This window comes from Rhagoletis pomonella, unplaced genomic scaffold, assembly GCF_013731165.1.
Source record: "Rhagoletis pomonella isolate Grant_MI unplaced genomic scaffold, Rhpom_1.0 Rhpom_scaffold_00386, whole genome shotgun sequence".
In the NCBI taxonomy this organism is placed as follows: Eukaryota; Metazoa; Arthropoda; class Insecta; order Diptera; family Tephritidae; genus Rhagoletis; species Rhagoletis pomonella.
In genome coordinates, this window is record NW_023458940.1 from 5,015 (window position 1) to 30,509 (window position 25,495).

The 25,495-nt window shown below is 36.0% G+C and overlaps 1 protein-coding gene across 1 annotated transcript; it reads left to right on the forward strand.

Annotated features, from left to right (window-relative positions):
• The first annotated feature begins 15,129 nt into the window (after positions 1-15,129).
• LOC118750756 lies at positions 15,130-25,495 on the forward strand. The gene is made up of 9 exons (XM_036485489.1): positions 15,130-15,339; positions 15,675-15,744; positions 15,821-15,909; positions 16,020-16,156; positions 16,247-16,307; positions 24,821-24,884; positions 24,951-25,039; positions 25,103-25,239; positions 25,299-25,495. Exons 1-9 carry the CDS (start codon positions 15,283-15,285, stop codon positions 25,375-25,377), a joined length of 783 nt encoding a protein of 260 aa, XP_036341382.1. The 5' UTR covers positions 15,130-15,282; the 3' UTR covers positions 25,378-25,495.

The following is a 25,495-nucleotide window of genomic DNA, read 5'->3' on the forward strand; positions in this document are numbered from 1 at the left end:
CCATGACTCGAAACATCTCTTCGTATGCCCAAAAAACAACCTAAACGCCTTTGTCCCTGTGGACCGACCCTATTGAGGCTGCACGCTTCTTAGGGCTTCCGTAAGTGGAGCTTGACGACAACGACTGAGATAATAACCGATCAGGGCGGGGTTGTTGTAGCCACAACAAAACAACAACAACATGCCCCTTATCGCGGATTTCGATATCGAACGTAACTCAAATCGAAAATTTTTGGATTTTGAAACCACGGCATTCGATAGCGAGTGTGCTTCGCTATTTGAAATTGTATTGTGTAAAAAATAGCTGCCACTTTGCTTGATTCGATTCGAGCTCCATCGCGAATGTCGCGATTCGGGCCCAGAGATGGGCACACTATCATACAATTACAGTGTGCAAGCCCCCTTTTATTTTAATGTGGTAGAATCGACAAAAAAATATGGTGGATTTGCAAGAGACGTGATTTTCCAAATTCATACTATTATTTTGTAATACATACATAAATACATACATGTATCGTATACGCAAACAAAATGTATTTAACAAAGTTTGATTGCTGTCATAAGAACCATCCTATAATGTCTAATTGAATAAAAAAATTATGAATTTTGAATCGTTTGTTTCAAGGGTTCCTGGAAAGGGACACCGCAAAAAAAGCTGCTGATGCTATGGCAGTTGCGAATGCATTTGGAGATAAGCAATAACGCACACAAAATTTCTTTTGGCTAAGTAGAACTTTTCAGGCGAAATTAATAGAAAATTTTCTGGTTCTGGCAAAAAATTCAATAGAACGGGACGGGATCCCACAATGCCAAAGGAATGCCTTAAAAAAAAAGAGAAAAACAAATTTTTTTCATAATTTTTCCTTTTTTACTGAAAAATAAGTGTGTTCAATGAGTTTCTTTAATTAAAAGTTTTTTCAATAAAAATAAATGATGAAAAAATTCTAATAATTATAATTTATGAACTAAATTAGGAGCATTTTGAAGAACCATGAATCCTCCTTTTCGGTCTATTAAAACACTCCGTCTAGGTTACCTTCGGATTATTTAGGGAGTCCTTTTCACAAAATTATAGGCGAATAGGGCAGTCCGCACGGACCCTTTGCCGGTTACCTGAGGGAGCTTCCTAGGACTCCGAAATCACTCATTTAAGGAGTCCTAAAGGCACACCTTTTCATTTATATTAAGAAGGCACTTTTCTCCGGCGGATATGCTTCTTTGCGATTCTTTTCGGAGCCTCCCTAGGGGCACCAGTGCACCGCACACGGAGTCCTAAATGTACACCCTGCGGACTCCGCTGGTTGGCTGGGTGGTTGGGTGGCACCCCTTTAGAGCAAAAATTGTGAAAGTCTTACCACTTGCAAAAAAAAGGAATTTTTGTACTTGTAATTGACCGCGTTAACCGATTTCTGTAATTCTTTTTTTAAAGGAAACGTGTTAACTCACAGGTGTTCCCATACTAATTTTGTTAAATCCGATCATTGGATCATGAAGAAATTAACGATAATGTTAAATTTTTGTATGAGAATTGAAGCCGATTTTGTTTTTTGCTACAAAATTACTTGTTATAATTGTTATTAGAATTGAGTTGAATATTTTAGAGTTATGCAATAACTGTTGCGCATGGAAAAACACTCAGAATAGAAATATGTACACTTATTTGTCGCTGGTAGAAATTAATTTGTTCTTTTAATAGATCTACAACTTCAACATCAAGACCATAGATTTGTTCAAAATGTTTCGCGTTCTTTTGTACCTCTTCATTGCTGGAGCTGGAGTATTTTTTTTTTGGGAAAAGTGTAGTTATAAAGAGGCCGTTAGTGACTCCAGATACGGAATTGTAATAGATTGTCGCCAGTACTTATTTTCATTGACCGATGGGGGGGTACTTCTGTTTTTTTTTTTTTTTTTACCTGCTAAACGTGGTAGAGAAATTTCTACTCCTAGATCGGCTGTAATCATACGAGATTTCTTAATTAACTCCAAGGCGTATTTATATAAGGTGATGCTGTTTCATCAGCTGTGAGCAGCGTTTGATTGTCAAAATTTTGTTTTTCGCTAGTGAGTGAGTAAAAACGTTTGAGTGTTTGTTTTTTTGTCGCCATTAGCTAAAATTTGATAATGGCCCGCTAAAAGCAGAAACAAAATACAAGTAATTGTTGTACTTGTTGAATCGATACCACCCTAGGTCGTTTTTAACCTCCTCCAAAATATTTTCAGTATGCTGGCCAACGGCAACTTTGAATATTTAGCGATTGTCATTAAAGCAATGATGAACATCGGCCTTGTTTGTTATAGCAGCACCCAATTGATACACAGATTTTCTTGTGGAGAGCAAAAATAACCAAATTGTGTCAATTTTTTTATAAATATTTCTATTTTTCTTTACAAATACGTTATTAACTATATGCTAAAATATGTTTATTTAAAAGAACATACAAACACTTTCACTTGATGTATATATATTTAGTATATAATTTCAACGGGCCTTAATATTCGCGCGATATACAGTGGCTGATTTGAATATTTGTCACCCCTAGGCAATTCAGAATTTGGCGCCTCTTTTTCAGAAAAGAAAAATATTTTGAGGTAAAAGTACCAGTTCTGGAACGACTAGCAGTAAATAGTAATATTCAAATTTATGTTATTTACTATACTTTTATTACAATTTAAGATGAAAAAGTGGTATTTGCCTTGAGTAAAGGTTTTCAACTTTTAAAGAAAGTCATCATCATAAAAGTTTTTTCACTTGATAAAATATAATCTCAAAAAAACTAAGTTAGTATTTTTAAATGTTATCATTTAAATAATATCAAAAATACGAATTTATGTAGTATCTAAAAATACTAAATTAGTATTTTTTAATATTAAATTCTAATATTTTTTATTTATTCGCAAGAAAAGTGCTAATGTATAGTCATATTACAAAAAGAAATCGGCTCAATTCTTTTTTCTACAGAAAGGTAAAATATCGTTCCATAACTGAGGAGTTTCATGTCACCGCGGCCAACTCTGTGCGTGACCTCTCAGGGTTTGGATGAAATTTGAAGAGATTGAAGGTCTAGGTGACATGAATATACATACGTGCAGCATATTTTGCCGATATGACGTAGGGTTGCCTATTTACACGGGACTTAAATTTTAAGAAAACGTCATACTTACCTTTCTTTAAAGTGCTGTATCTTGGCAACTTTTTAAAGAAACTTAATGATAAAAAATTTATTTCTTCCGTCTTATTATGGGCTTTAATTGTATTTTGCAAAAATAATATTGGACCTCCAATGATAGCTTCAAGGTTAGTCCTTTTACTAAAACAAGAAAAAGGAAAGGTGTGTAAAAAAAATAACACTAAGAGCTAGCTAAGCTAAGAACTAAAAAGAAAAAAAAAATATTGATTTATAGATTCGTTAAATAAGGATATGAAGTTCCCTAACTTGATGTTATTTAACCGTTTAAACTAGCTTAAAATAGAATTAAAGTAAATGGCACGTAGTCATAGTCGAAATAAAGTCCACTGTAAAGTTAGTTGCAGTTGTTTTTTACAGGCATCCCATTGGAAACATACAGTACCCCATTGGTAGAGGGCTTCGGGTGTACGAATTTGTTGTAACATCAGGAGTTGAAGACTTGCTCTAGCTGCTAGTTTCTCCAATCACGTCGTAAGCAGATTTCCCATGTGAACTTGCAACAAAGTTCAATTCTGCCATTTCCTTCAAGCGATTTTCATCATTTCAGACCTTTAGTAAAGTTAATATGATTTATTGATATTGTTTTTGTTTTTTACACACCTTTCCTCTTTCAAAAATATACAATTTCATAAAATTTCAATGTCTATTTATCATATTGCTCGAGCGTTAGACGATCTAGAGTCCAAACACATAAGTAGCCCATTACGCCCATTTGGGTACTTAATGTTGACATTATAGACCATGTTTGTATGCAAAAATAAAAAATTTTAAAAATGCCATAATTAACAATAAATCAAATAGAAAAATTTTTACTTATTTTTTTTTTTTTATACGTTGCACATTAATGTAAAAAAATGTACAATTAAAGCCCATAATAAGCCGGAAGAAATACATTTTGTTTCATTAAGTTTCGTTAAAAGGTTTCCAAGATACAGCCCTTTAAAGAAAGGCATGTATGACGTTTTCTTAAAATTTAAGTTCCGTGCAAATAGGCAACCCTTCGTCATATCGGCAAAATATGCTGCACGTATATTCATGTCACCTAGACCTTCAATCTCTTCAACTTTCATCCAAATCCTGAGAGGTCGCGCACAGAGGTGGCCGCGGTGACATGAAATGCCTCTATATGTATATAAAAAAACCTAAATATACATATTTTATGTGCATGGCATGAGACATATCATATTTCTTATATCTCAACTATCCTCTCAAACGAAAACCTCGTAAAATACTTGAAAACTTCACATGAAGGAATCTTTTACTTGAGGAAGTTCCACAACGTAGTACTCCTGTTTTATGTTCCTCTCTTTTTCGGAAGATATTTTTGTCCAGTACTTTACTTAGTTATCCGACGTTTAGCGACTATACTTCTCTTCACTATCCGCGCTCTCAGTGAGAGGAAGAGAAGGACGCGTATTCACTAGAAAACTTTACTGTGAAGCGAAATGTCTACCAATGCAGACCTCTATAACAAATGTGGCCGTAGAGCAAGACTTCGCTGCTTCGCACACAATAAATAAAAGTGATGTAGTGGTTAGAAGTGCGCACTACCAGTTTCCGACTAACATCAGAAGCAAAAGAAAAGTAAACTTTTTTTCTAATAGTGGTTGCTCCTCGGCAGATAATGGCAAACCTCTGAGTTAGTCTAAGAGCCAGTTTTTTGCTAGAGCGTTATGGACTGATTATGGCAACTTAACGTAACTTACGGCTCTCTCTTAAAAATTCTGTTAAATGGGTGTTGCTTATAATTGAACAGCCGAAACTTAACGTAACTTAGTGCCACGTCGAAATCTGTTTCATTTTAATTTACTAAGTTCTACGTTCCGTTAAGTTAAGTTAAGTTGCCATAATCAGGCTTTTACGGTAGGTGTGTTGAGGCGTCATACGTGAAATTAGATCCTGATCATGGTAGCTAAATTATTATTTTTATGTAAGGCTGCAATTTTATCCACTGAGTCTGATTGTGCAAAATTATCAGGCTAATATTTTCGTTGCAGAACACCCCTAACGTGTGGTGGGAGGAATGAAACTTTTATTATTTAATTAAACCTGAAATTTCCATATGGGTGTTTCCATACAGCCGTACGCGACATTCGTACGCTTACGTAAACGTAACGTAAATCTATCAAAAAAATAAGTTACTGAAAAAAAAGATTACGGTTAAGTTGCAACCAAAGGGTACTATGTTTGAAAAAAAAATAAGCAGCCTCGAAACTTTGGTGTGGAAAATATCCGTTCAAAACCAGATGATAACGTACGCGACAAAAAAAGAAGTGGTTTTAAGGCACATATACATATATGCGAAAGTCTGCGAATCATGAGAGTTTTTCTTTTCTTTAAAAATTCCTAAACTAAGCTAAATAATGTACCTTTGCAATCCTTTCATTTTTTGATAGAAATTATCTCTGGTTAGTTTTTATTAAAAAAAATTATAATAACGTACGCGACAGATTTTTCCCCCATACAATATTTTTACTAGTAACACATTCTAAATTAAATTTTTTCAGTTCTTCTCTCCACCGTTTCGCGTTTTCAAAACCTTTTTCCGCCATTTGAATACGAAATTTCAAATTATAAAACTGTTGGAATTCATTTGCTGGCATTTTCGGTTTACATTTGCATGGAAACACGCATATATGCGAAAGTCTGCGAATCATGGGAGTTTTTCTTTTCTTTAAAAATTCCTAAACTAAGCTAAATAATGTACCTTTACAAACCTTTCATATTTTAAGAGAAATTATCTCTGGCTAGTTTTATATTTAAAAAAACAATAACGTACGCGACAATTTTTCTCGTAAGTAATAAAATGTATTTATTGAGAACTCTTCTCGCCACCGTTTCATTGTTTTACAACTATTCTAAATAATTTAAATTGAAAATTTGCAATTAACATTGGTTTTGATGTATTTGATTGAAATTTTCGTACTCACAATAACGTATGCGACAAACTTTAAAGGGTAATACAATTTTTTTTTACTTCGGTTGGAAAGAAAATTGTACTGTATATCTTTAACTGGAAGAATTCTCGCTTAAGAATTGTAATCTGCATTACCTGGGACTGCCAATATACGAATGACATAGACAAACAATGTTTTTGCATAACGTACGCGACATTAGAATACTATCAGAAGCAAATCAAAAAATTACCGTTATTCGAGCTCTAACTTCTCTTTTTTCTCATTTTTATAGTTAGTTGTTATTGCAAATTTGATTTTAAGATGTAATTGTAATGTTTCAAATCTCTTAATTTGGTTAATAGGAAAGAGAAAATAGTTCATTTCCTTAGAGAAAACTGAGTCGAAGAGACATTCAGTTTTACTCTTCCATTTTTGAGTTTTAAAATTCCAATAAGTTGAAATACTTCTATAATATAAAAATTCGAGTATTTTTCTCTTATTAATTCGTCTTAAAACCCCTTTTCAGTTGTTTTTATTTTTTCAGTCCTGGTTGACATTTTCATGGAAACACCCATTTGTTATTTATTATGGCAACGATTTCAAGTCTAAAATTAAATTGGCAGATCGAAATTCCGGTATTAACTACCTGAACTACCTTGATTTTGTGAATCACAAATTTTTGTTTTTTTTTGTTCACCTATCGCTCGTTGACTACGAAAATCGAACAATTTTTTTTTTCTATGGATAAGTTTTCGCGATATTTGCAATTTCCAGTTATTCAGCTTAAAATAAAAAGTGCCTCCACTTAATCACGTATATCGTAAAAACCAATTTAAAAATTTTAATACGAAATACGGCATGTGAAAGGTAACAAAATTTTCCATAAATTCACTTTAACATGGGAAAAATTAAAAAAATAATCAATTCTGTGTAAATTTTTGTAAAGGGATTTTGGGAAATTCAAGTATTCAAGGATAATCGTAACAATATTGACTTCAAAGGAGGAGAACTCATTTTCTTACGTGTTATTCCCGTGAGAAAAATAAACGCCCGAAGCGCAAACCCTTATAGGGCTTTCGCACGAGGCGATTTTTCAGGCAAATTTTGCGTTCAACTCACGAAGGGTTGCACGAAAAAAATTTAATGGCTAAAAGTAATAAAATATAAAATTATTCGCCATAGAAAGGCGTTTGCGTTGTTCAACTTTGCATTCTACTTTTGGTTGAACGGCCTTTCAACTAATCGCTTTCAATAATGTTGGTCGCCAGCGAACATTTAGCCATTCTACTTTTTTTTCGTGTAACCCTGCGTGAGTTGAACGCAAAAGTTGAACGAAAAATTGCCTCGTGCGAACACCTTTTTAGAACTATCGTAGAGAGGGGATATTCTACACATAGCTACATATGTATGTTTATCTAAGATTTGTTGCTTCTACTAGAAATTAGACCAACTGCTAATTTACGGGAAAAATTCGCGAATTCTGATCAATTGGTACAGTGATCAAAAACAGGCAAAACAAGGTCAGTGTTCGGACCATAGTTTTTTGATTTTGAGTATTAAAGGACAGTGTTTAGGCTTTCATATCTTTTCACAGATAATTTACATCAATTTATTGTTTTACAAAAGTCCAAAAATAACAAAAAGCGCGTTTTTTGGCACCTTAAAACTTAAGTTTCGCGAAAACTAGAGCCAATCTAATATCTTTACGGTCATATTCGGATTCTGCAGCAAAAATCCAATAAGAACCGTCTGGAATATTTCACTCAACAGATTTTGTTAGACACTGTAATTGCTTTAGCCTTTACTTAAAAGCACATTGCAAAGCTTCCTCAAATAGTTTTCAACGGACGCAAATACTAGCTCAGTTAATTAGTTATATTTATGGTAATAAAACTGGTTCAAATTACTGATCTCCCTTTGTTCTCCAAATTAACAGATTTATTTTACACCACAAAAGATATGCAATTCAGAAAGGGTGCATTAAATGAAAATAAAGATAAAAGTGTCACATTAAATACTCTACTTTAACTGCGTTTATCAATAAGGGGTTTCACTATACTTATAAGAACAATAACAAAAGTTTACAAAAAAAACTAAAAATTGTCCGACCTACGACATTTTTTATATGGGCTCTAATGTACAATTGTACGCTGAATATGAATACGAAATCAGAATATACGATAATAGATATAGTCAAACTTCGGGTTCTTCCGATCTAAAGTGAACTCACTTAATTGAAATTTTTTTTGGACAAGGCTGGCCAACCTCAAATTTCTTGTTAAAGTAGTCACGCTTGTTAAATTTGCTATCATCTATGTCAAAAGACATTCTCCAGCCGAATTCGTATTTTAGAAGCTGTACATTGATATCGCATATCGTCTTGTCTTGACAATCTATAAAAATGAAATGTTTTTCGTATGACGGCGATGCCTGACCAAACCGCTGAACCGATTCCAATTCTGTAAAAACTTCATTTTTGGACTTTCTGTGTGGAAGGTTTTTCGAAAAAAAATTCCCAAAGTTTTTGTTGTTGTTGCCGAAAAATGAAGAATGCTGAGACGTCACGATTTCAAAATTTCATAGAGTTTTCTATACATTGAATGGCACTGAACTACTAAACGGCTTGCCCGATTTCGTTCATATTTGGAACATATCGAGCCCTAACCGCCAAAATAACGTAAGCGACGTTTTTTTCAAAATTTTTGTTTTGATGCAGAAATGCATCTAGATGCTCTAGGAATATTTCTGCATCAAAAAGAAAGTCTTGAAAAAAATGTCGCTTACGTTATTTTGGCGGTTAGGGCTCGACATGTCAGCACCTTGAAGCGCAATATTTCGACCAAAAATTTATCGCTAGGTGGTGCTGGGGTCGGGATATTCCTAAAAACTGAATTTAGGTGCAGATTTGGCTGATATTTAGAACATTTGTTAGCCAATATTTCTAACGTTCTTATACATTGAGAGAATGATGGATATCTACACATATATATGCGTCACAAAAAAAAAGATTGAAACCGCTTTTTTGAGGGCATCAATATATCTCTTAAACCAACTACGCTGGGGAACTAAAATTAGGCATGGATGCATAAATTGTAAATACCCTATTTATGGCGAAAACTGGGAGCTTTTGACACCTCCCATACAAACTGAATATCTCCTATCGCTTATCTCTGGAAGCGCTGATGCTAGCGTCCTGTCATTTTACGCAACTAGATATTTTATCAGTAGCGTACTTATTTACATATGGCAAAAAGTAGCAGATATTGGAAAAGGGGGCGTGGCACCTCCCATACAAACTTAACTTCTCATATCGCCTATCTCTGGAACCGCATTATGCTAACGTCGTAAATATAAATAGGCAAGCATCATTCGACTGGGGCCCATTTTCTCCTGGATTTCTAAATCGCGTTAAGCGATTGTTACTTTCTTTTTAATTTTTGGGAAAGGGTACAATTTTTTGTGAAAATTTTGAAACATTTTTGTAGTTTGAAATTTTAATTTTTATACGTTCCGTTATAGATTGTCCTATCTACATACATACCTACGTATATACATAAGATGGTAGCTGTTTTTGTTCTTCGGACTGAACTCAAAAAGCACTGGATAGAGTTCAGTCAAATTGTCGGAGGCTATACATATGGTCCTATTACCTTTAGACTAACCACTAGAAAACTCGCTTGATGGCTCTGAAGTCGAGCCATTTATAAGTATATTTAATTATTCACCGATTTCGTTCAAATTCGCAATGTGAGCCACCGGTATGATGAATTCGTTTGCTAAAAATGGACCCACTGTATGGTCGAGATATTTATAAAATCCTTATTTTTTAAACAACCTGGTTGAAATTCATAGCGCGTATTCATTTCATGATAAGCCACTGGCTTTGCAGAAAAGGGAAAGGGAAGTGTTTGGTCTGCTTTGGCCCTATGTTTATTTTATACGAATTTACTTTTCAGATGGCTAAATGAAATTGTGTAAGCGCCCCTTTTTTGACGCCCTCATACACCCTTAATGCGATCTTGCACTTACTTCCGATTATCGAAATTGCTCGGGGCGGCCGTTATTGCAGCAGTAAGACTCAAAGAAACCAGTTCATAAATATTAAGACGAATTGTAAAAGTGGTGAATTGACACGGAAAGATTCGACCACATCCGTCCAAGAAGGAACACGGTTGGTATATCAATGGCTTCATTTGAACGATATTCAAGAGATCACATAACTTATTTAGCCAATATACGGGAAAACTTTTCGTTCTGTGGGGCAGCGAGGATTCTTGGCCCTCCTATAACCGAAAACGCTCATCTGTGCTCTTAGGTTTCCTTTTAAGGACTTTTATTGGCTTACGCATCGGACTAACGTTGTAGTTGCAAGATCAAAGAAGACTATGTACGCTTGGGAGAGATTTCACAGGTAGAAATAAGATCGTCGGAAATCTCATGACATCGAAAGGTATTAGTATTCCATATGGTATCAAAGCGCTACTCATTTTAGCCTATGTATGAGGAGAATTCTGCTCTTTAGTCGTTTCCATTTTTTTGCTTTACATACCGTTTTTTTCTTTTAAACGCTGTTTTGGCATTGGCTCACGCAAAAGTTCTTATTAGGCGCCGCGAAGCAACCGGGCATTGGTTAGTTATGTATAATTTTTAGCAAATATTCTAAAAAAATTACTTTTGGTGCAAATATGATGAACATGATATAATTTATTTACATCGCGTTTCTTTCTTGGACGCCAAAGTATGATTCTTTATAAACGCAATGAGGCCCAGTTTATCTAAAATTTAAAAACAAATGTAGAAGGTAGAGAACCTAAGTGAATATACATACAAAAGTTTCTATACAAAGTTATGATTTCATGTCCATAAATATATATGTATGTACATACATATGTATGTAGCAGTTCAAGCATTTACCGAAATTTTAGTTCGTACATTAGCATGAACACCTTTTGTATCTATTTTTACTAACAAAATTGATAGATGCATTTATTTGCTTCGTCAATTGAAAATTAGGATATGGCCGTTTGTGTGTACCGTTTCGTGAAGACCCTTAATGGTTTATTTTATACTAAGTTTTAATTACAGCAGCAGTTATAATCAGTTGTGGGTTATAAATATTTAATTGGTCATAGTTTGCCCTTATCTGCTTTATTGTGTTTCAGCCATTGGGGAGAGTTGGGGTTTACTAATATTAGGGTGGTCTTGCTTTTTTGTAAGTACGATAGTATTTATATAACCAATGAACATTAAATCTAAAGGCATTTAGTTCAGTCACCTGTATCTAGCTCGGTTACTTCGCCACACAATTATTCTATTGCATTTACCTTGTTTATATGGCATCAAACGAGATATCGAATCAACTCGTATCAGTGTAGCGCCCGCTTGGAATGCAAGTGTTTATATGTTTATATACAACAAAAGAAATGAGTCGATCGAACACGCTTTCAAATAGATGTCATCCCCATGAAACCTGATCGCACAGGCTAAAAAGTCAAGTGCGTTCTAATCTGACAGTCAGCCCGTAATTACAGCACTAAAACGACAGTTTATTGCAGTTATGTAAAGCGAGCAGGTGACGCTGGAAATGACCACAGGAAATGCTTTGCTGACCAGATTGCCAGAGAAGGGACAGAAATAGTCATTGTAAATTCTGCTCAGAAAATGCGTATAAATATGTCTTCCAACGAGTACATAAAAACTTATACTGAAGACAAATCATTGCGAAAACGGTTCGTTCCCCAACCAAAATTACAACGGCATAACAGGAATCCGTTTCAAATTACATTATCTTGAAAAATTTCGAGGAAAACATATCCAATCCGTTAATACATCTTCACCGCTTCTCTTTAAGTTTGGTCTTTTCATGTTTATCACCAAGCCTCGGATTTCGTTGAAATGTATCTTCTTCTAGAATCCTAGTATGCTTTCTGTGTATAAAATTTCATCTTCTCTTCTTGATTGGCGCTGTATACGCCTAAGCGATTCTGACCGAGTTCTCCGCATTGAAAACTGACGTCAATTGGGAATGCTAAGTGAAGTCAAGTCCTTCTTCACCTGGTTTTCCATTGCACCGGAGGGCAGTCACTCCTTCTGCTCACGACCCGCATTGCATGCCGTGTGTCCTAAACATAAATCCTCTACGAACTGATTACTTCTCAATCCAAGAGAGTTCAGCACCCATTAATCAGCGTGTCAACTTTCTTGCAAAGTACACAGAACTAAAATGGCTCCTCAGCTGTCCGGGAAAGTGGTGACGCTCTCGCCTTGTTAATGGGGTAAACTAGTGAAGTACTAGTCTTTACACGCGACAGACAGCCTTCGGCTATAGCAAAACTTCTGTTTGGAAAACACTTGCAAAATCACCTGCCTGCACCATTTTCGCATTCCATTTTGAAGCCATCGGTATACATATGGTGTGTCAAGGCGGAGGTATCAAAATCTCTGCCCCAGTCAGACCCTAAATAGCTTATGAAATTCTATTCCAGGTCGCATATAAGCAGTGTCTAGTCATATCTTGAACGAAAATGGAGAAATTATGCTACTATGCCCACTCAACTATAACAAATAAACTTGTAATAACATTGAGGCCTTTCGTATGGCAAGTTTTCAATGGGGTAGAAGTGCCGGCTCTATGACCTCTGCCTAATTTTAAATCACTATACTAGTTACATAAAGCTGTCGACCACACCAAGCAACTGTAATATAAATCGAAGAAATTTAAAAAGTTTTCAGGTCATTCAGCTTTTTGTTAATTTTTGATGTTTAGTTAATTTTTAGGCTTTCAGCTCGTATTTCGGGTCATTTGTTTGACCCATTTTAGTTATTGGTTTCCCCTAAGCCATTCTGCAATACTTTCAAGAAGTTTCAATTCTCTTTAAAGCAAATGCATGTATAGAATTGACAACAATAACCATGCTGTCAAGTTTAAATAGCGCCAAATCAGCTGCAATATTAAAATCCATTCCAACTTTTGAATCAACGCCAGTCTTTATAAATTGCTCTTGTGACATGAAACAAAAAGCCGTAAAAAAACGCATTTTTTAGCAGCGGGAATTCTTAGGTACACATTGTAAGTTATACTATAATTCCACGGGGTAAAAAGTCAGAGTAGAAAGTTCGAAATTTTTATGAAGTTTTGTTGAATTTTTCTAAATATTTAAATGAAAAGTTTTTATTGAAATAACTAAACAAATTAAATGAATATATTTTTTTTATTGAAAAAACTATAAAAATTATTGGTAGATTGTCTCCATATTTGGTAGAAGTTTTTAATGTGTATGGTAGTCTTTTTTTGTGTAAGTGGCAACCCTGGTCAACACAGATGACTCGCGAGTCAGACGCACCGTCTGTGGCGCTTATAAATGAGGCCGTGAGAGCTGATGTGGCCTAACCTATTTCTTTTGTTTTTGTACTTAACTTCTTAAAATAATTTCAAATGTAATAAGTAGGGCTCGGAATCGCATGCAAATGCATGTTTTTATTGGGCATCTTCAAATGGAAATGGTTAAATTATCTTTACGAATCATTAAAATGCCTTCAAAATGGCATTCAATCGTTAATGGATATTTTTGCATATTTCGCAGTAAATGCATGATTTTGCATATTTTGCAAAAACTGCCTGTTAAGTTAAGTATATTTTTGCATTTTTTTGATCTACACCTATTGAATTTAATCCACTCTCTTCAGCCTCTGTTAGATCTCAACTAGTGGAGAACTGTAGGAGAGAGCTGGCCTATATCAGGTGGAAGGGTACAGGATCGTACAGGGTTACCCGGCAGTTAAGGGTGTCCTAAGACCCACTTAAAACCAAAGCTCTCTTAGAAATGAGCAAAGAAGATATCTACAAGCTTACTGCAGTATGCACAGGGTACCGGCCCGTTGGGGTGCATGCCGAAAGCATTAGATTGGTCTTGAATAGGTTATGTCACAGTTGGTCGCTCAAAAGAGACAATCGAACAATTCCTGTGCGATTGTCCGAGGACGAGGCTTAAGATACTGGGCAAGTCAGTATGACGTACTGAATGGGTGATAATCAACATAAACCAACCAAACATTCATCTGAACCACAATAACTGTCAATGTTCCAATTTACACAAGATTGTAACTAATTTTATACATAAATAAGTATTGTATTTTGAATTGTTTTCGTTATTTTCTTGTTAAAATACATTTATTTTTTATTTTTGTACTGGCAATTAAATATATGGAAAATATTTTTAACTGCATATTTTACTGTTTATAACGCATATGTTCGATTTTTTAGTGCATGATATTCCGAGCCTTAGTGATTCGCCTTAAAATTAAGGTTGCTTATTTCTTAAGTTGATGGAAGCTACGTAGGTCTGTGCCTTAAAATGAAGGAATAAGCGATTTGCATTTTAAAATGTATACCATTTTTGGTATTAGGTCACTTCTGCTCTCATGGCCTCAACTAGCTTGGAAGAAAATAAAATAAATATTCCTGTATATGTTTGTGAGCCACCCTCATGTATTATATAGTACATCTAGTATGTATGTATCCAACTGTTTCAGTCTCTTTTATAAAATATAAATTATTTATATGTTCGAAAATCGAGGCACATAATCTCATTACAAATATACATATGTATGTATGTACACGCCCACTGCAAAATCGAATCTATATCCGTTCGAATACGTCCCACTTCTATCACCTTCGACGTGTGAAATTTGTGTGTAAATACATATGTACATGTCTATTCATGTATATTTGTCTTGTGTGAAATTTACAACGCTGGAAACTTTTGTTCGTGCTTTTAATCGATGCAATTGCTTGCAGTATAGTCAGAATAGTACTATAAGTACAAAGAAGTAATAAAGAACAACAAATAAACTGAAATGAAAAAATTAATTGCTTTTTATTAGCCTTTTGTATGCAGGGCAATACATGTAATTTTACGTACCTATGTAAATTTACCTACATATAACTATCTGTTTTGTTTTTTTTAAGAAGTATTTTTCTCTTAATTGATGGTGATTTTCTCCTCATCATAATTCAATGATCAATTGTTGAGAGTGTTAAATTGCTATCACAAGGCGGCCGGCAAGCGACACGAGATCTTTAACTGATATAAAAGTACCGCAGCGTTGTGAGAAAAATTCAAAAAGCGAGTTGTGATCGGCAAATCGAGTGGTTAGATCAGCGCGTTGTTAAAAACTTTAAATTTCGAATCGCAAAAATGAAGTATTTCGTGGTGTTCCTGTTCATCTGTGGCTTGGCCACTTCATACGCTCAAGTACGTAGGGAGAAATAAAATAAATTTAAATGACGAGTTTGTGCCTTAAGTCTTTTGATTGAAGTGAGAATTAAACAGACAATTAAGGAGTCATAAAAAGTTAGAATACGACAAAATTTAGCACAGAACTTGTGTTTTAAAACTTTTGATGTTCATACCTAGTGTGTGAATGATTTTTCTAAAAGATACTTTGAGGAAGCCACAAAAAAGGTTTCCACAAAGCCAACTGCCGTAATAATAATAGAATAAGCTAGACCCATCAACCATTTAGTTTAAAAATTTGTAAAATTTTTGATCGTTAAATTCATGAATAAATTTCAATTGATTGCTTTTAGCTGGAAGAAGTCGTAAAAAAGGCTCAGAAAATAGCTGGTGACTGTAAAGAGGAAGTTGGTGCCACTGATGGTAAGCTGTGCATTAAAAAATGCAGTAAACCAACTATGAAAAATATGTTTTTTTTTTGGTTTTCATAAATTCACAGCGGATGTTGAAGCAATGTTCAAACATGAACCAGCCGGAAATGACAAAGCCAAATGCCTTAACGCTTGTGTTTTGAAAAATTTTGGTTTTGTAAGTTTATTATCCCTTTGATACAGTGCGAAAATACGCAAGACTACTAATATCAGCAGAAAAGAAGTAATCACATACTATATGCATATATTTTGTTCTAATTTCAATAGTTGGATGCTGATAATAAACTGGTTAAGGATGTGGGTGTAGATTTTCTAAAGAGTATCTCCGGTGGCGATGCCGCCTATGAAAAGCTGGGCACTGAGATTTTGGATGCCTGCAAGGATACACCAGCCGGTGGCAACAAGTATGTGGCATATGGTCCTTTTAATGAATATCCTTAGAATTATATACATGCATATGTACATATATGCCCTTTTATTTATTATAATTCTAGCTGCGAAACCAGTGAAGCCCTGCGTACCTGCCTCATTGAAAAATCGCAAGAAAAGGGTTTTAAATTACCATTCTAAGTATGGAAAATTGTTGATGACCCACTGACGAGTGATTTACAGTTGTGATACGAAATTACTTCTGTTTACTAGTATTTACCCTCAACCTCATGTTTTAAAAACGACAAGCAGTAAACTAAGTAACAAATAAATGAAAGAGCATTTTTGAATATGAGAATTGCATAAATTTTTTCAATCAAATTCTCTACTTACAAAAGAGATCAAGGCGAATTTATAGCCCAGTTCGCGTACGCATTATCCAGTAAAATCCAGTACTAATTTTACTGGTTTTTTCTGGATGGCGTTTTCATACGCAAAAAATTGCAAGAAACCAGCAAAAGAGAGAATTGAGAGAGCAAAACTGAAAGCTGATCTTGCAAGTTTCACTGGATTTTTACTGAATAAATTTTTACTAGTAACTATTTGCTAGTAAGAAAAACAGATGATGCCTAATGCAATTCACATTACCAAAATAATTGTTTTTGGTGCTTTTAGTGTTGCAATTGACAAAATAAACCTATTTAAATATATATTAAGATGGGAAATACTATTTTTATTAGAAAATTGCGTCGGAAAATAACAAATTAATCAGCTGTTCATAAAACTTGCAATTTCTTGCTGGTTTCGCGTTTTCGTACTTTCTTGCATATTTCTCTCATTGGGAGTAAAAATTGGCTTACTCTCCCAATTTTGGTTACTGACAATTTACTGGATATTTTTTGTTGGTTTTGTTTTGTTGTTACATGTGTAAAAATTTCTTATGAGTGAGTAAGAAAATGAGAGTGTTGAAACTTTCTTTCGCTCTTCTTCCTTGAGCAAAGAATAGCCGAAATTTGACATTTGTGTACCGAAAGCAAAAACAAAATAGATGTAAGTTTTTTTTGTACTACCGCTACCACTTTGTATGAATTCGCCTTGAAAGAGATGTAAGAATAAGATCTGGAGATTGACTTCAAGTACTTTAGTATTTTGATTGATACACAATAAAAAAAAAACATTAGGTGCATAGTGAAATAATATAAAGTGTGCCATATGTAATGGCATTCTATTTCAGAACTCTTAGTTGACAATTTGGGTTAGGTTAGGTAAGCTGGCCAGACACTGCGTGGTTTCGCAGAGACCATTTAGGTCCATAGTGTTACCAGATAAACTACGACCCCTCTGCACAGCTATCAGTAGCAATGCTGTAGAACACCGCAGTTCTCTTGGCAAACTGGAACACCTTGTTATACCGCACCTTGGCGGCGGCTTCTAGATTAGGTAGAAAACCTGCCCCAAGCAGGCTAACCCGCAGTCTGCTAAGGGCGGGGCGCTCGCAGAAGATATGATGCTCTACTGGCTCCTTTTTCGTTCTGCACCTTCTACAGATATTACCATTGGTCAGAGCCAGTTTAAAGGCATGCGATGCCAGCAGACAATGTCCCGTTGAGGGAAAGGAGGGACTTCGTGCGCTTCATGTTATACGCACATAATCCTGGACACCTTGCATCCTTGCGTTTTGTTCCACGCCTTCTGCGCATTCCGGATCATGGACAGGTCGAGTTCCCGTTTAATCGTTGGGAGGGAAATCGGCACCTCCACAGTGAGAATGGTTTCCGACAAAGCGCCGTCATTACAAGCTTGTGCACCGGAACAAAATACAGATGTAAATTCAGAGCTGCACTGTACTCCGCCAAACTTCCAGAGGAAGTGCTGTGCGATAGTAGCGTATTTATCGCAGCTTGACTGTCCACATAGTAATTCACCTGCTTATTTGCTACATTTGCATGTTCAGTACCTCCGCCGCCCTCCTCATAGCGAATACTTCCGCCTGGAAAATGTTGCAATAGTATAAGACAATTCTTTGTCAACAATTTTGCTTCGATTTGACTTTCATACTAACCCTTTTTGAGTGAGAACTTATGAAGTTTTTTGATTTTAGTAAAAAATTAAAGAAGAAAGCCAAGAAATTGTTGCTGTTTGCGCAAAAACACACATGGAGTTACAGCACTGATGTTTTCAGTCCCGAAGTATGAGGATATAAGTCGAAGTTGGGAGAGGTTTGCAACAAAATCAAGGGTTAATGGCAGAATTGAAAAAGTGAAAATTGCAAACTCAAATACATATTGATTTCAACTGACATACATATACATTAGGGTGGTCCCTAAAAATGAAATGAGCCATTTTTTCAGTCTCGCCCCGTCAATAAGTAATATCACGGTCACAGATATCACATACAAATTTTGGTCCCGATTGGAGTCGGTTAAGGCGTGTCGCACAGGGGCCAAAGTTCAGAATCCTCTATAGAGACTCAACAAATTTAAATCAATTATCAATAATATCACATATAAATTTTGGGTCCAAAGCCAGATGCTCCATGAGGACTCAAACAATTAAAAATATTTTTTTCATTTAATACCCATAATCGCTACCACTAAAGTCGAAGATATCAAATAAAAGTTTTGGTCCCGATTGGAGTCGGTTAAGACGTCTTCATAGGGTAATCTGAACTTTGACTCCTGTGCGACACGCCTTTACCGACTTCAATCGGTGCCAAAGTTATATGTTATATCTACGACTAGTAGCATCGGCGGGGGTTTGAGGGGTTGAGGTTTAAGAAATCTGATGTAAAAATTTGCTTCCTACATTTAAGGACCACTCTAATATACATATATATATATATATATATATATGTGTTCATAACTCAAGTGAATTAGAAAATGGAATTGTAACTATTTTTGTTATGTATTTGGTTTTTTATAAGCAATCGAAACGGAGCAATTTTAGAAAAAACATGAATGCTTTAGAATTAGAAAACTTGGTTACCGATTAATAAATAAATTCTTCTCCTTATTTGGCATTGCAAGCGTTTGTCGGTTTGGGCCGGGACGAAAAACTTGGCCAATTTATGCTTTGCAAATTCGCGCCAGTTTTTCCACCTTTTTGTGAGTGTCTTTGCTTTCCTTGACCATCCGTGGCTGTCGAGCCGAAAGATCTTTTCACTGGAGCAATTTCTGTCCAAATCATTAAAAAGCCCATAAAGTTCTTCATTTCATCTCTTTCGGTACCCGTCCCCCATGCAAAAAGGACCATTAAATCTTGCGTACAATAGTTCTCTCGATAGCACTATCGTCCATGTTTCTGCGTCTTATTAAAGGACGGGTTGGATGAGAGATTTGTAGGGCGTAGTTTTTGTTCGCCGGGAGAGGGCTCTATTTTTAATTGCCTGCCGTGCCCAAAGTAGCACCTGCTGGCAAGATTTATTCTTCGCTCGTTCACCGCTTTAGCTTCTTTTTCTTAGCTGGCAAATGCTGCGCTGATGTCTCTAAGTCTCAGCGGAGCTAAAGTTTGTGCTCAACGTCACTCTACATAGTCGTATTCGTTTTGTAGGAATCCCAAATTTAATAATCAATAATGTCTTTACCAGGCCTGATAAGGTCCAATCAGTTGGTTTGTGAAGGGCCTCAGTCTTTCACGCAGTATCGCTTAAGGACCTTATAAACACTATTTAGAAGGTTTATTCGATATATGGCGGATCTCCCTTCTTGTGGATTGGACAAGGTAAACTGAAATTCCAATCTTCGGGCATGTATTTATCAGGCCGAAATATTATTACTCACTTGAGATTTATTTTGGTGTAGCTCGTAATTAAGTGAAATGCTAAATTTTGTAAAAATAAGTATGCATTCTGATCAATGGTAAATTTGAATCGATGCAAACAGAAAAATGCGGATATAACCGAATTGTTGTAAAATTTAATCGCTATTTACTGGGATCAAACTATTAATCAACATTACTCCGTGAAAGACTAAGAAAAAAGTTAAATAGATTTTTTTTAAGACAAGCTTTTATTAATAATTAATAATAGTAATAATAAATTGGCGCTTACACATATGTTAGTGTTTGGGCGAGCTTCTCCTCCGATTTGTGGCGTGCGCCTTGATGTTGTGTCATACAAAGGGGAGGGACCTACAGTTTTACACCAACTCCGAACGGCGATTGTATTTTGATGAGAAACGGTTTTTCATGGCAAGAAACTGTTTTTTTTTTGCGATGTTGCTTTGACCAGGGCTTGAACCCAGACCTGCAGAGTGGATGCGCGCACTGCTTACCACTACATCACAGCGGCCGCCAAGCTTTTATTAGTGGTGAGTAAAAAGAAGAAAAATCGACCCTAGTGCCACCCAGCGGCTAAATTTTTAGTTAATATATGTTTCAAATATGAACGAAATCGGACCATAAAAAACAGATTTATAAAATACTTGGTCTCCTGTGCCACCTATCGGCCAAATTTTTTGTGGAGTTATTTGTTAACATGTAAGTAATATGCTTTCCAAATATGAACCCACCCTCTGGAACGATAAATACGGGAATTTCAAATAGCTCGACCCCTGTGCCACCTAGCGGATTAATTCATCTTTCGTAATGCATAGTCCTCGGGTTCCGAGCTAAGTTTGAAGTTTCAAGTCTCTAGCTCATTAGTTAAAATTTGATTGCTAGATTTAATTACACAGAGGTGAAACATAATTAAAGCTTGTAAAAGGAACCGAATTTTGGAAAGAAAAATCATGGGTTTTCTATCGAAGGTTTCTAGGCCAGTACAACATCCCAGTGTCGAACCATATACCTTATTCGCCAGATCTTGCGCCGTGCGATAACTTTCTGCTTACGGTCGTTCACGATTTCATCTGATTGTATGAAATCGAAACTATTTTGTAGACTCATTTGTTTGCCTTCGCGAATTATGGGTACTGAGTGGGTAGAAGGTAAGTACAGCTTTTAACTGACATGAGATTGAATAGCTAACCGGTGCTAATCGTCGGATATCTCATACACATCGGTTTAGGCTGTCTATAGACGAGGAGGTGGCGGAAGATATCTGTTGTGACTGACCGGCATTGGCCGGACAAAGACTAATACAATACAATTGGTCCATAGTCGAATGCCTTACAATTAGAAATTTGTTTATTGTTAGCTTTCATTGAGGATACTATGGGTATCTTGGGCTATCAGGGTTAGGACTTTATCATCAGTTCCAGGACCCCGTGCTCTGATACAAACAATTTTTTAGTATAAAGCATCAGCTCTAATTGGATAACTGTGATTTAGAAATAATAGAGACGGATGCTTCGTATTAATGCGTTTTGTAAAACAACTTATCTTTTTTGATGTGGAAATCGCACATTGTCTAGCTAAATAGCTAAATAGCTAAAAAACTCAAAATCTTTTTGTTTTACTAAAGTTACATCATTTGTTCTGAAAATTCGCAGAAAATAATTTTCGATTGTCTTTGAAGCAAATCAATTAAGTATTATGTGAAAATCTTTAGTCATTAGCTACTTTAGAATCATTACGTTCTAATGATTAGAGCAATCAATTGACAAAGTAAATGTCACTTTAATTGTTCATACATTTATCTATGAATGAATGCATATACATACGTACATATGTTCATATATACATTAGACCGAAGCACCATACAAGCAAACAAAATCGCCGTACATCCCTTAGTCGAAAGTATTTTTCCAAGACAATTAAGAAAAGGGGTTTTGAGGAGTCTTTTTACGTTTTTCAGTAACACAAACCTTCGGCAATAATTTTTTTTTAATAGTTCTACTGGAATAAGCAAAAATTGACTGATTTTTGCAGAGATTTAATTTACTGACATTAGGGTGGTAGGAACGCAGATCTGGTAGGTAAGTAGCAGAGCGTGGCACTTGAGGTAAATAAACTTGAGAACAAAAAAAATTGCATCCTCGAGGCAAGAATGGCGATGTATCATGCTTTCGGAAAAAAAAACGAAATTACCTTGCAAAAATACTTTAGACTCGGGTGTGCTTCGATTTTTTTTTCTGGTACGGTCTAATGTACATACATAGGAGCATGTGTAAATAAACATATATATTTTTATTAATTTTAGTTTGCACGCAACTTTTATTTTATTTTTTTTAACTTAAGTTTTTAACAATTGTTTAAAATTGTCACATGATTCCAGTATATAAATGTACAGCAAGTTGCTTGAAAAGTCAATATCCGAACAGTTGGACATAAGACAGAGTCCTCGTAGTTACAAAATTTAAAAAAATTGTTTAAATTCGTAAAAAATATGAAATCCTATTTCATTTGTTTGGTTGTATGTGCGGTGTTCACATCTTACGTTGAGGTATGAGGAAGTGATAAGCATCAAGGATTCAGTGTTTTAAATGAGCTAGATGCTTATGTTGCTTATGTATCGGTTTTTCATTGTAAATTTTTGGCTCAGTGGAAGGACAGTGCATGAAAACGGTAAACACAGTAAAGAAAGAGGAAAAAATAAAGTTTAAGATTACCCAATGGAACTTATACTCATTGCCATGACATATGACATACATATCTTTTTTTAGCAATTTGTGCAACTAGACCGATTAAAGGCCTGCTTGAACACGTCAAGTCTTGCTTTCAAGTCTGCTCGGTTCCTAGGCGAAGGAGGTGAGAAGAGAGGGGAAAAGTACATTCGTCTCACCTCCTTCGCTTACGAGCGAGCAGACTTGAAACCAAGACTGGACATGTCTGAAAGGGGTCATAACATATCGCCTGCCTGATAACTACAGTGTCTTTCAGGCAGAGATATTTGCCATAGAGAAGGCGGCTTGTCTCTTACGCGATAGTAAGTCTCTGTCAGGGAACGTCACGACGGCATTGAAAATATTATGCTCCAGTGTGGTAAACTCGAAAGCAATTCGGAAATTTCGTGCAACGCTGGCTTCACTGAGTCACCTAGAAACCTCTCTCTGCTGGGTTCCTGGACATAGCAATATAGAAAAGAACTAAATAGCCGATGAGATGGCTAGACACGGCTTGAAAATGCAAATTAGAGAAGCGGATAACTCCCTGGTGCCACCGATTTCTTTTCTGCTAAGGGGGATTGAAGATTACACCGCAGCCGTAACCAATGACCTTTGGATCAATCGGGACGAGTGCGAGGTCTCAAGATCCTTGTGTTCGAGACTTAATAAGACTCGTACTGTAGAACTACTGACACTAAACAAATCAGCAGTAAGTAGCACCAATGCTAAAATGGCTTATATCAACAAGCTCACTCTGCAGAAGTTGTCAGGATGAGGATGAAGAGGAATTGAATCACCACCTCTTGCCAATCCCCAGCTCTCCAGACAATGCATGTTGGAAAACGTGAAGGAACGTTGACAATGTCGGAAATGTTGTTAAACACGGTGTAAATTTTGTGGCGAACCGTGGAAAAGTGTAAAAGAAGAAAGCAAATCTTACTAGTTGTGCGGTCAAGCATGTGTATTCTGGTATGTTTAGTAGGTTGCGTGACTCGAGCTGGTCAAGCAAGTCTGGCAGGCGTGCACTACTCCAGTCTGCTTAGTGAGGTATGGCCCTTCGGGGAGTATCGCGAGGGCTGTGGTTTAATACCTAAATGCGGGTAGAACTCGCATGGGTTCAATGTGGAGTTGCATTGCAACCGGGTGCCGGGACCCAAAGAACGGCAGAGATTTAGGTAGGTTTCGGCTTTACCAAGGTGGTAAGTGTGTCGGTCCCACACTGCCTTTGGTGCTGAAGTGCTTGCATTTCAGGGCAATGATTAAGGCATGAATTAATCCATGAGCTTAACGGGCTCTGTGGAGTTTAGACCGTATACTACGGCAGGTACCCACAATAAACCTGAACTACATCTCCAGACAAGGCGTCTGAAGCATTTGGGATCACGCTTTTTCAATAGCTTGGGGGAGATAGCGGAGGTGAAAATATCGAACATACATTCGTACACGCCTTCTTAACCTAACCTAAACATGTTCAGTGTTTAATACCATAACGGTTCTTTGGAGCACTCAAGAACCATTGTTTAGAAATTGCGGCACGCTGCAGCACAGTAATATGGTGCAATGCACATTCAGCCGTTCGGTACATTCAAAAATGTCTAGGAGTTATAACGTGCGGTATGGTGAAGTGAAATCATCGATGAATAGCCAGATAAAAAATATCTGTAAATTTTGTTCAAATAATTGAAATGAAATCTGTAAATATTATTACCAACACGTAATGCAATAAATCTATAACTCAGGATCTCATAAGGAGTTTCTTGCATCTCTCCAAAAGATATCCTTCAGTTCATGTTTTAGGACAAATCTAAAGAAGCTCTGTAATTTACTTCACTCGCACTTAATCCGGGGGAATCCATCCTCATAGGCGAAAAAGGACATCAAACGGGCTTGCCAAAATTACCATTTGTATGATAACATAAACGCAAATCCTTCCGCCCAATTTGACTATCAAAACAAATATTTTATGCTTCACCTCTTATTCATGGCGTAATAAGAGGAGAAGCATAAAATATTTGTATTGATAGTGAAATTGGGTGGAAGAATTTGCTAAATGGGCAAGACCATGAAGTAAGCCATTGAAATTTTCGATTCTATGATTTTCTGCGGAAGAGTTTTTCTATTTTTTTATAAAGAATTACTATATTCCACATGTATGTATTAAAGTAAGACTAACCCAATAAATGCTGTATATCTCCTTTCTTTTTTCCAAACTAGTGCGATTTGGAGAAGTTCAAAGCCGTAGCTGAAGAATGCAAGGAAGAAGTTGGCGCCACAGACGGTAAACAAATATTTACATATGTCGCGTTTAAAAGATATAGGCATTATAAATAACCAATGATTGCAGAGGACGTTGAAACTATGATCAATCATGAGCCAGCTGGTACACCGGAGGCAAAATGCTTACACGCATGCGCCATGAAAAAATTCGGCTTGGTCGGTTGAGTTCACAAGGAACGAAGATCAAAGTTCATTAATAATTTTCCTTTTCCATTTAAGATGAATGACGATGGCAAACTCGACAAGGAAAGGGCCATAGAAATTTTGAAAATTATAAAAAGCGATGATGAGGAGCAACAGAACTTGGGCGTGGAAATTGTGGATGCTTGTGCGGATATCGACGTAAATGAAGATCAGTAAGTAGTGATATAAAAAATCCGTTTAACTTTTAAGCAAACATTCAAAATTTTTGCAGTTGTGAGGCGGCTGAGGAATATCGCACTTGCATGCACGCGAAAGCTGCTGAAAATGGTTTTACCTTGGGACGCGTTTGAATTTTTTAAATAAATTACTGAACCCTCTTCAAAATACTTGACGACGACCTTGGCTTTAAAATTATTTTTAATTAAGTAAAAAGCATTTTGTAAATTTGGCTGTTCCTCTGTACTCTCT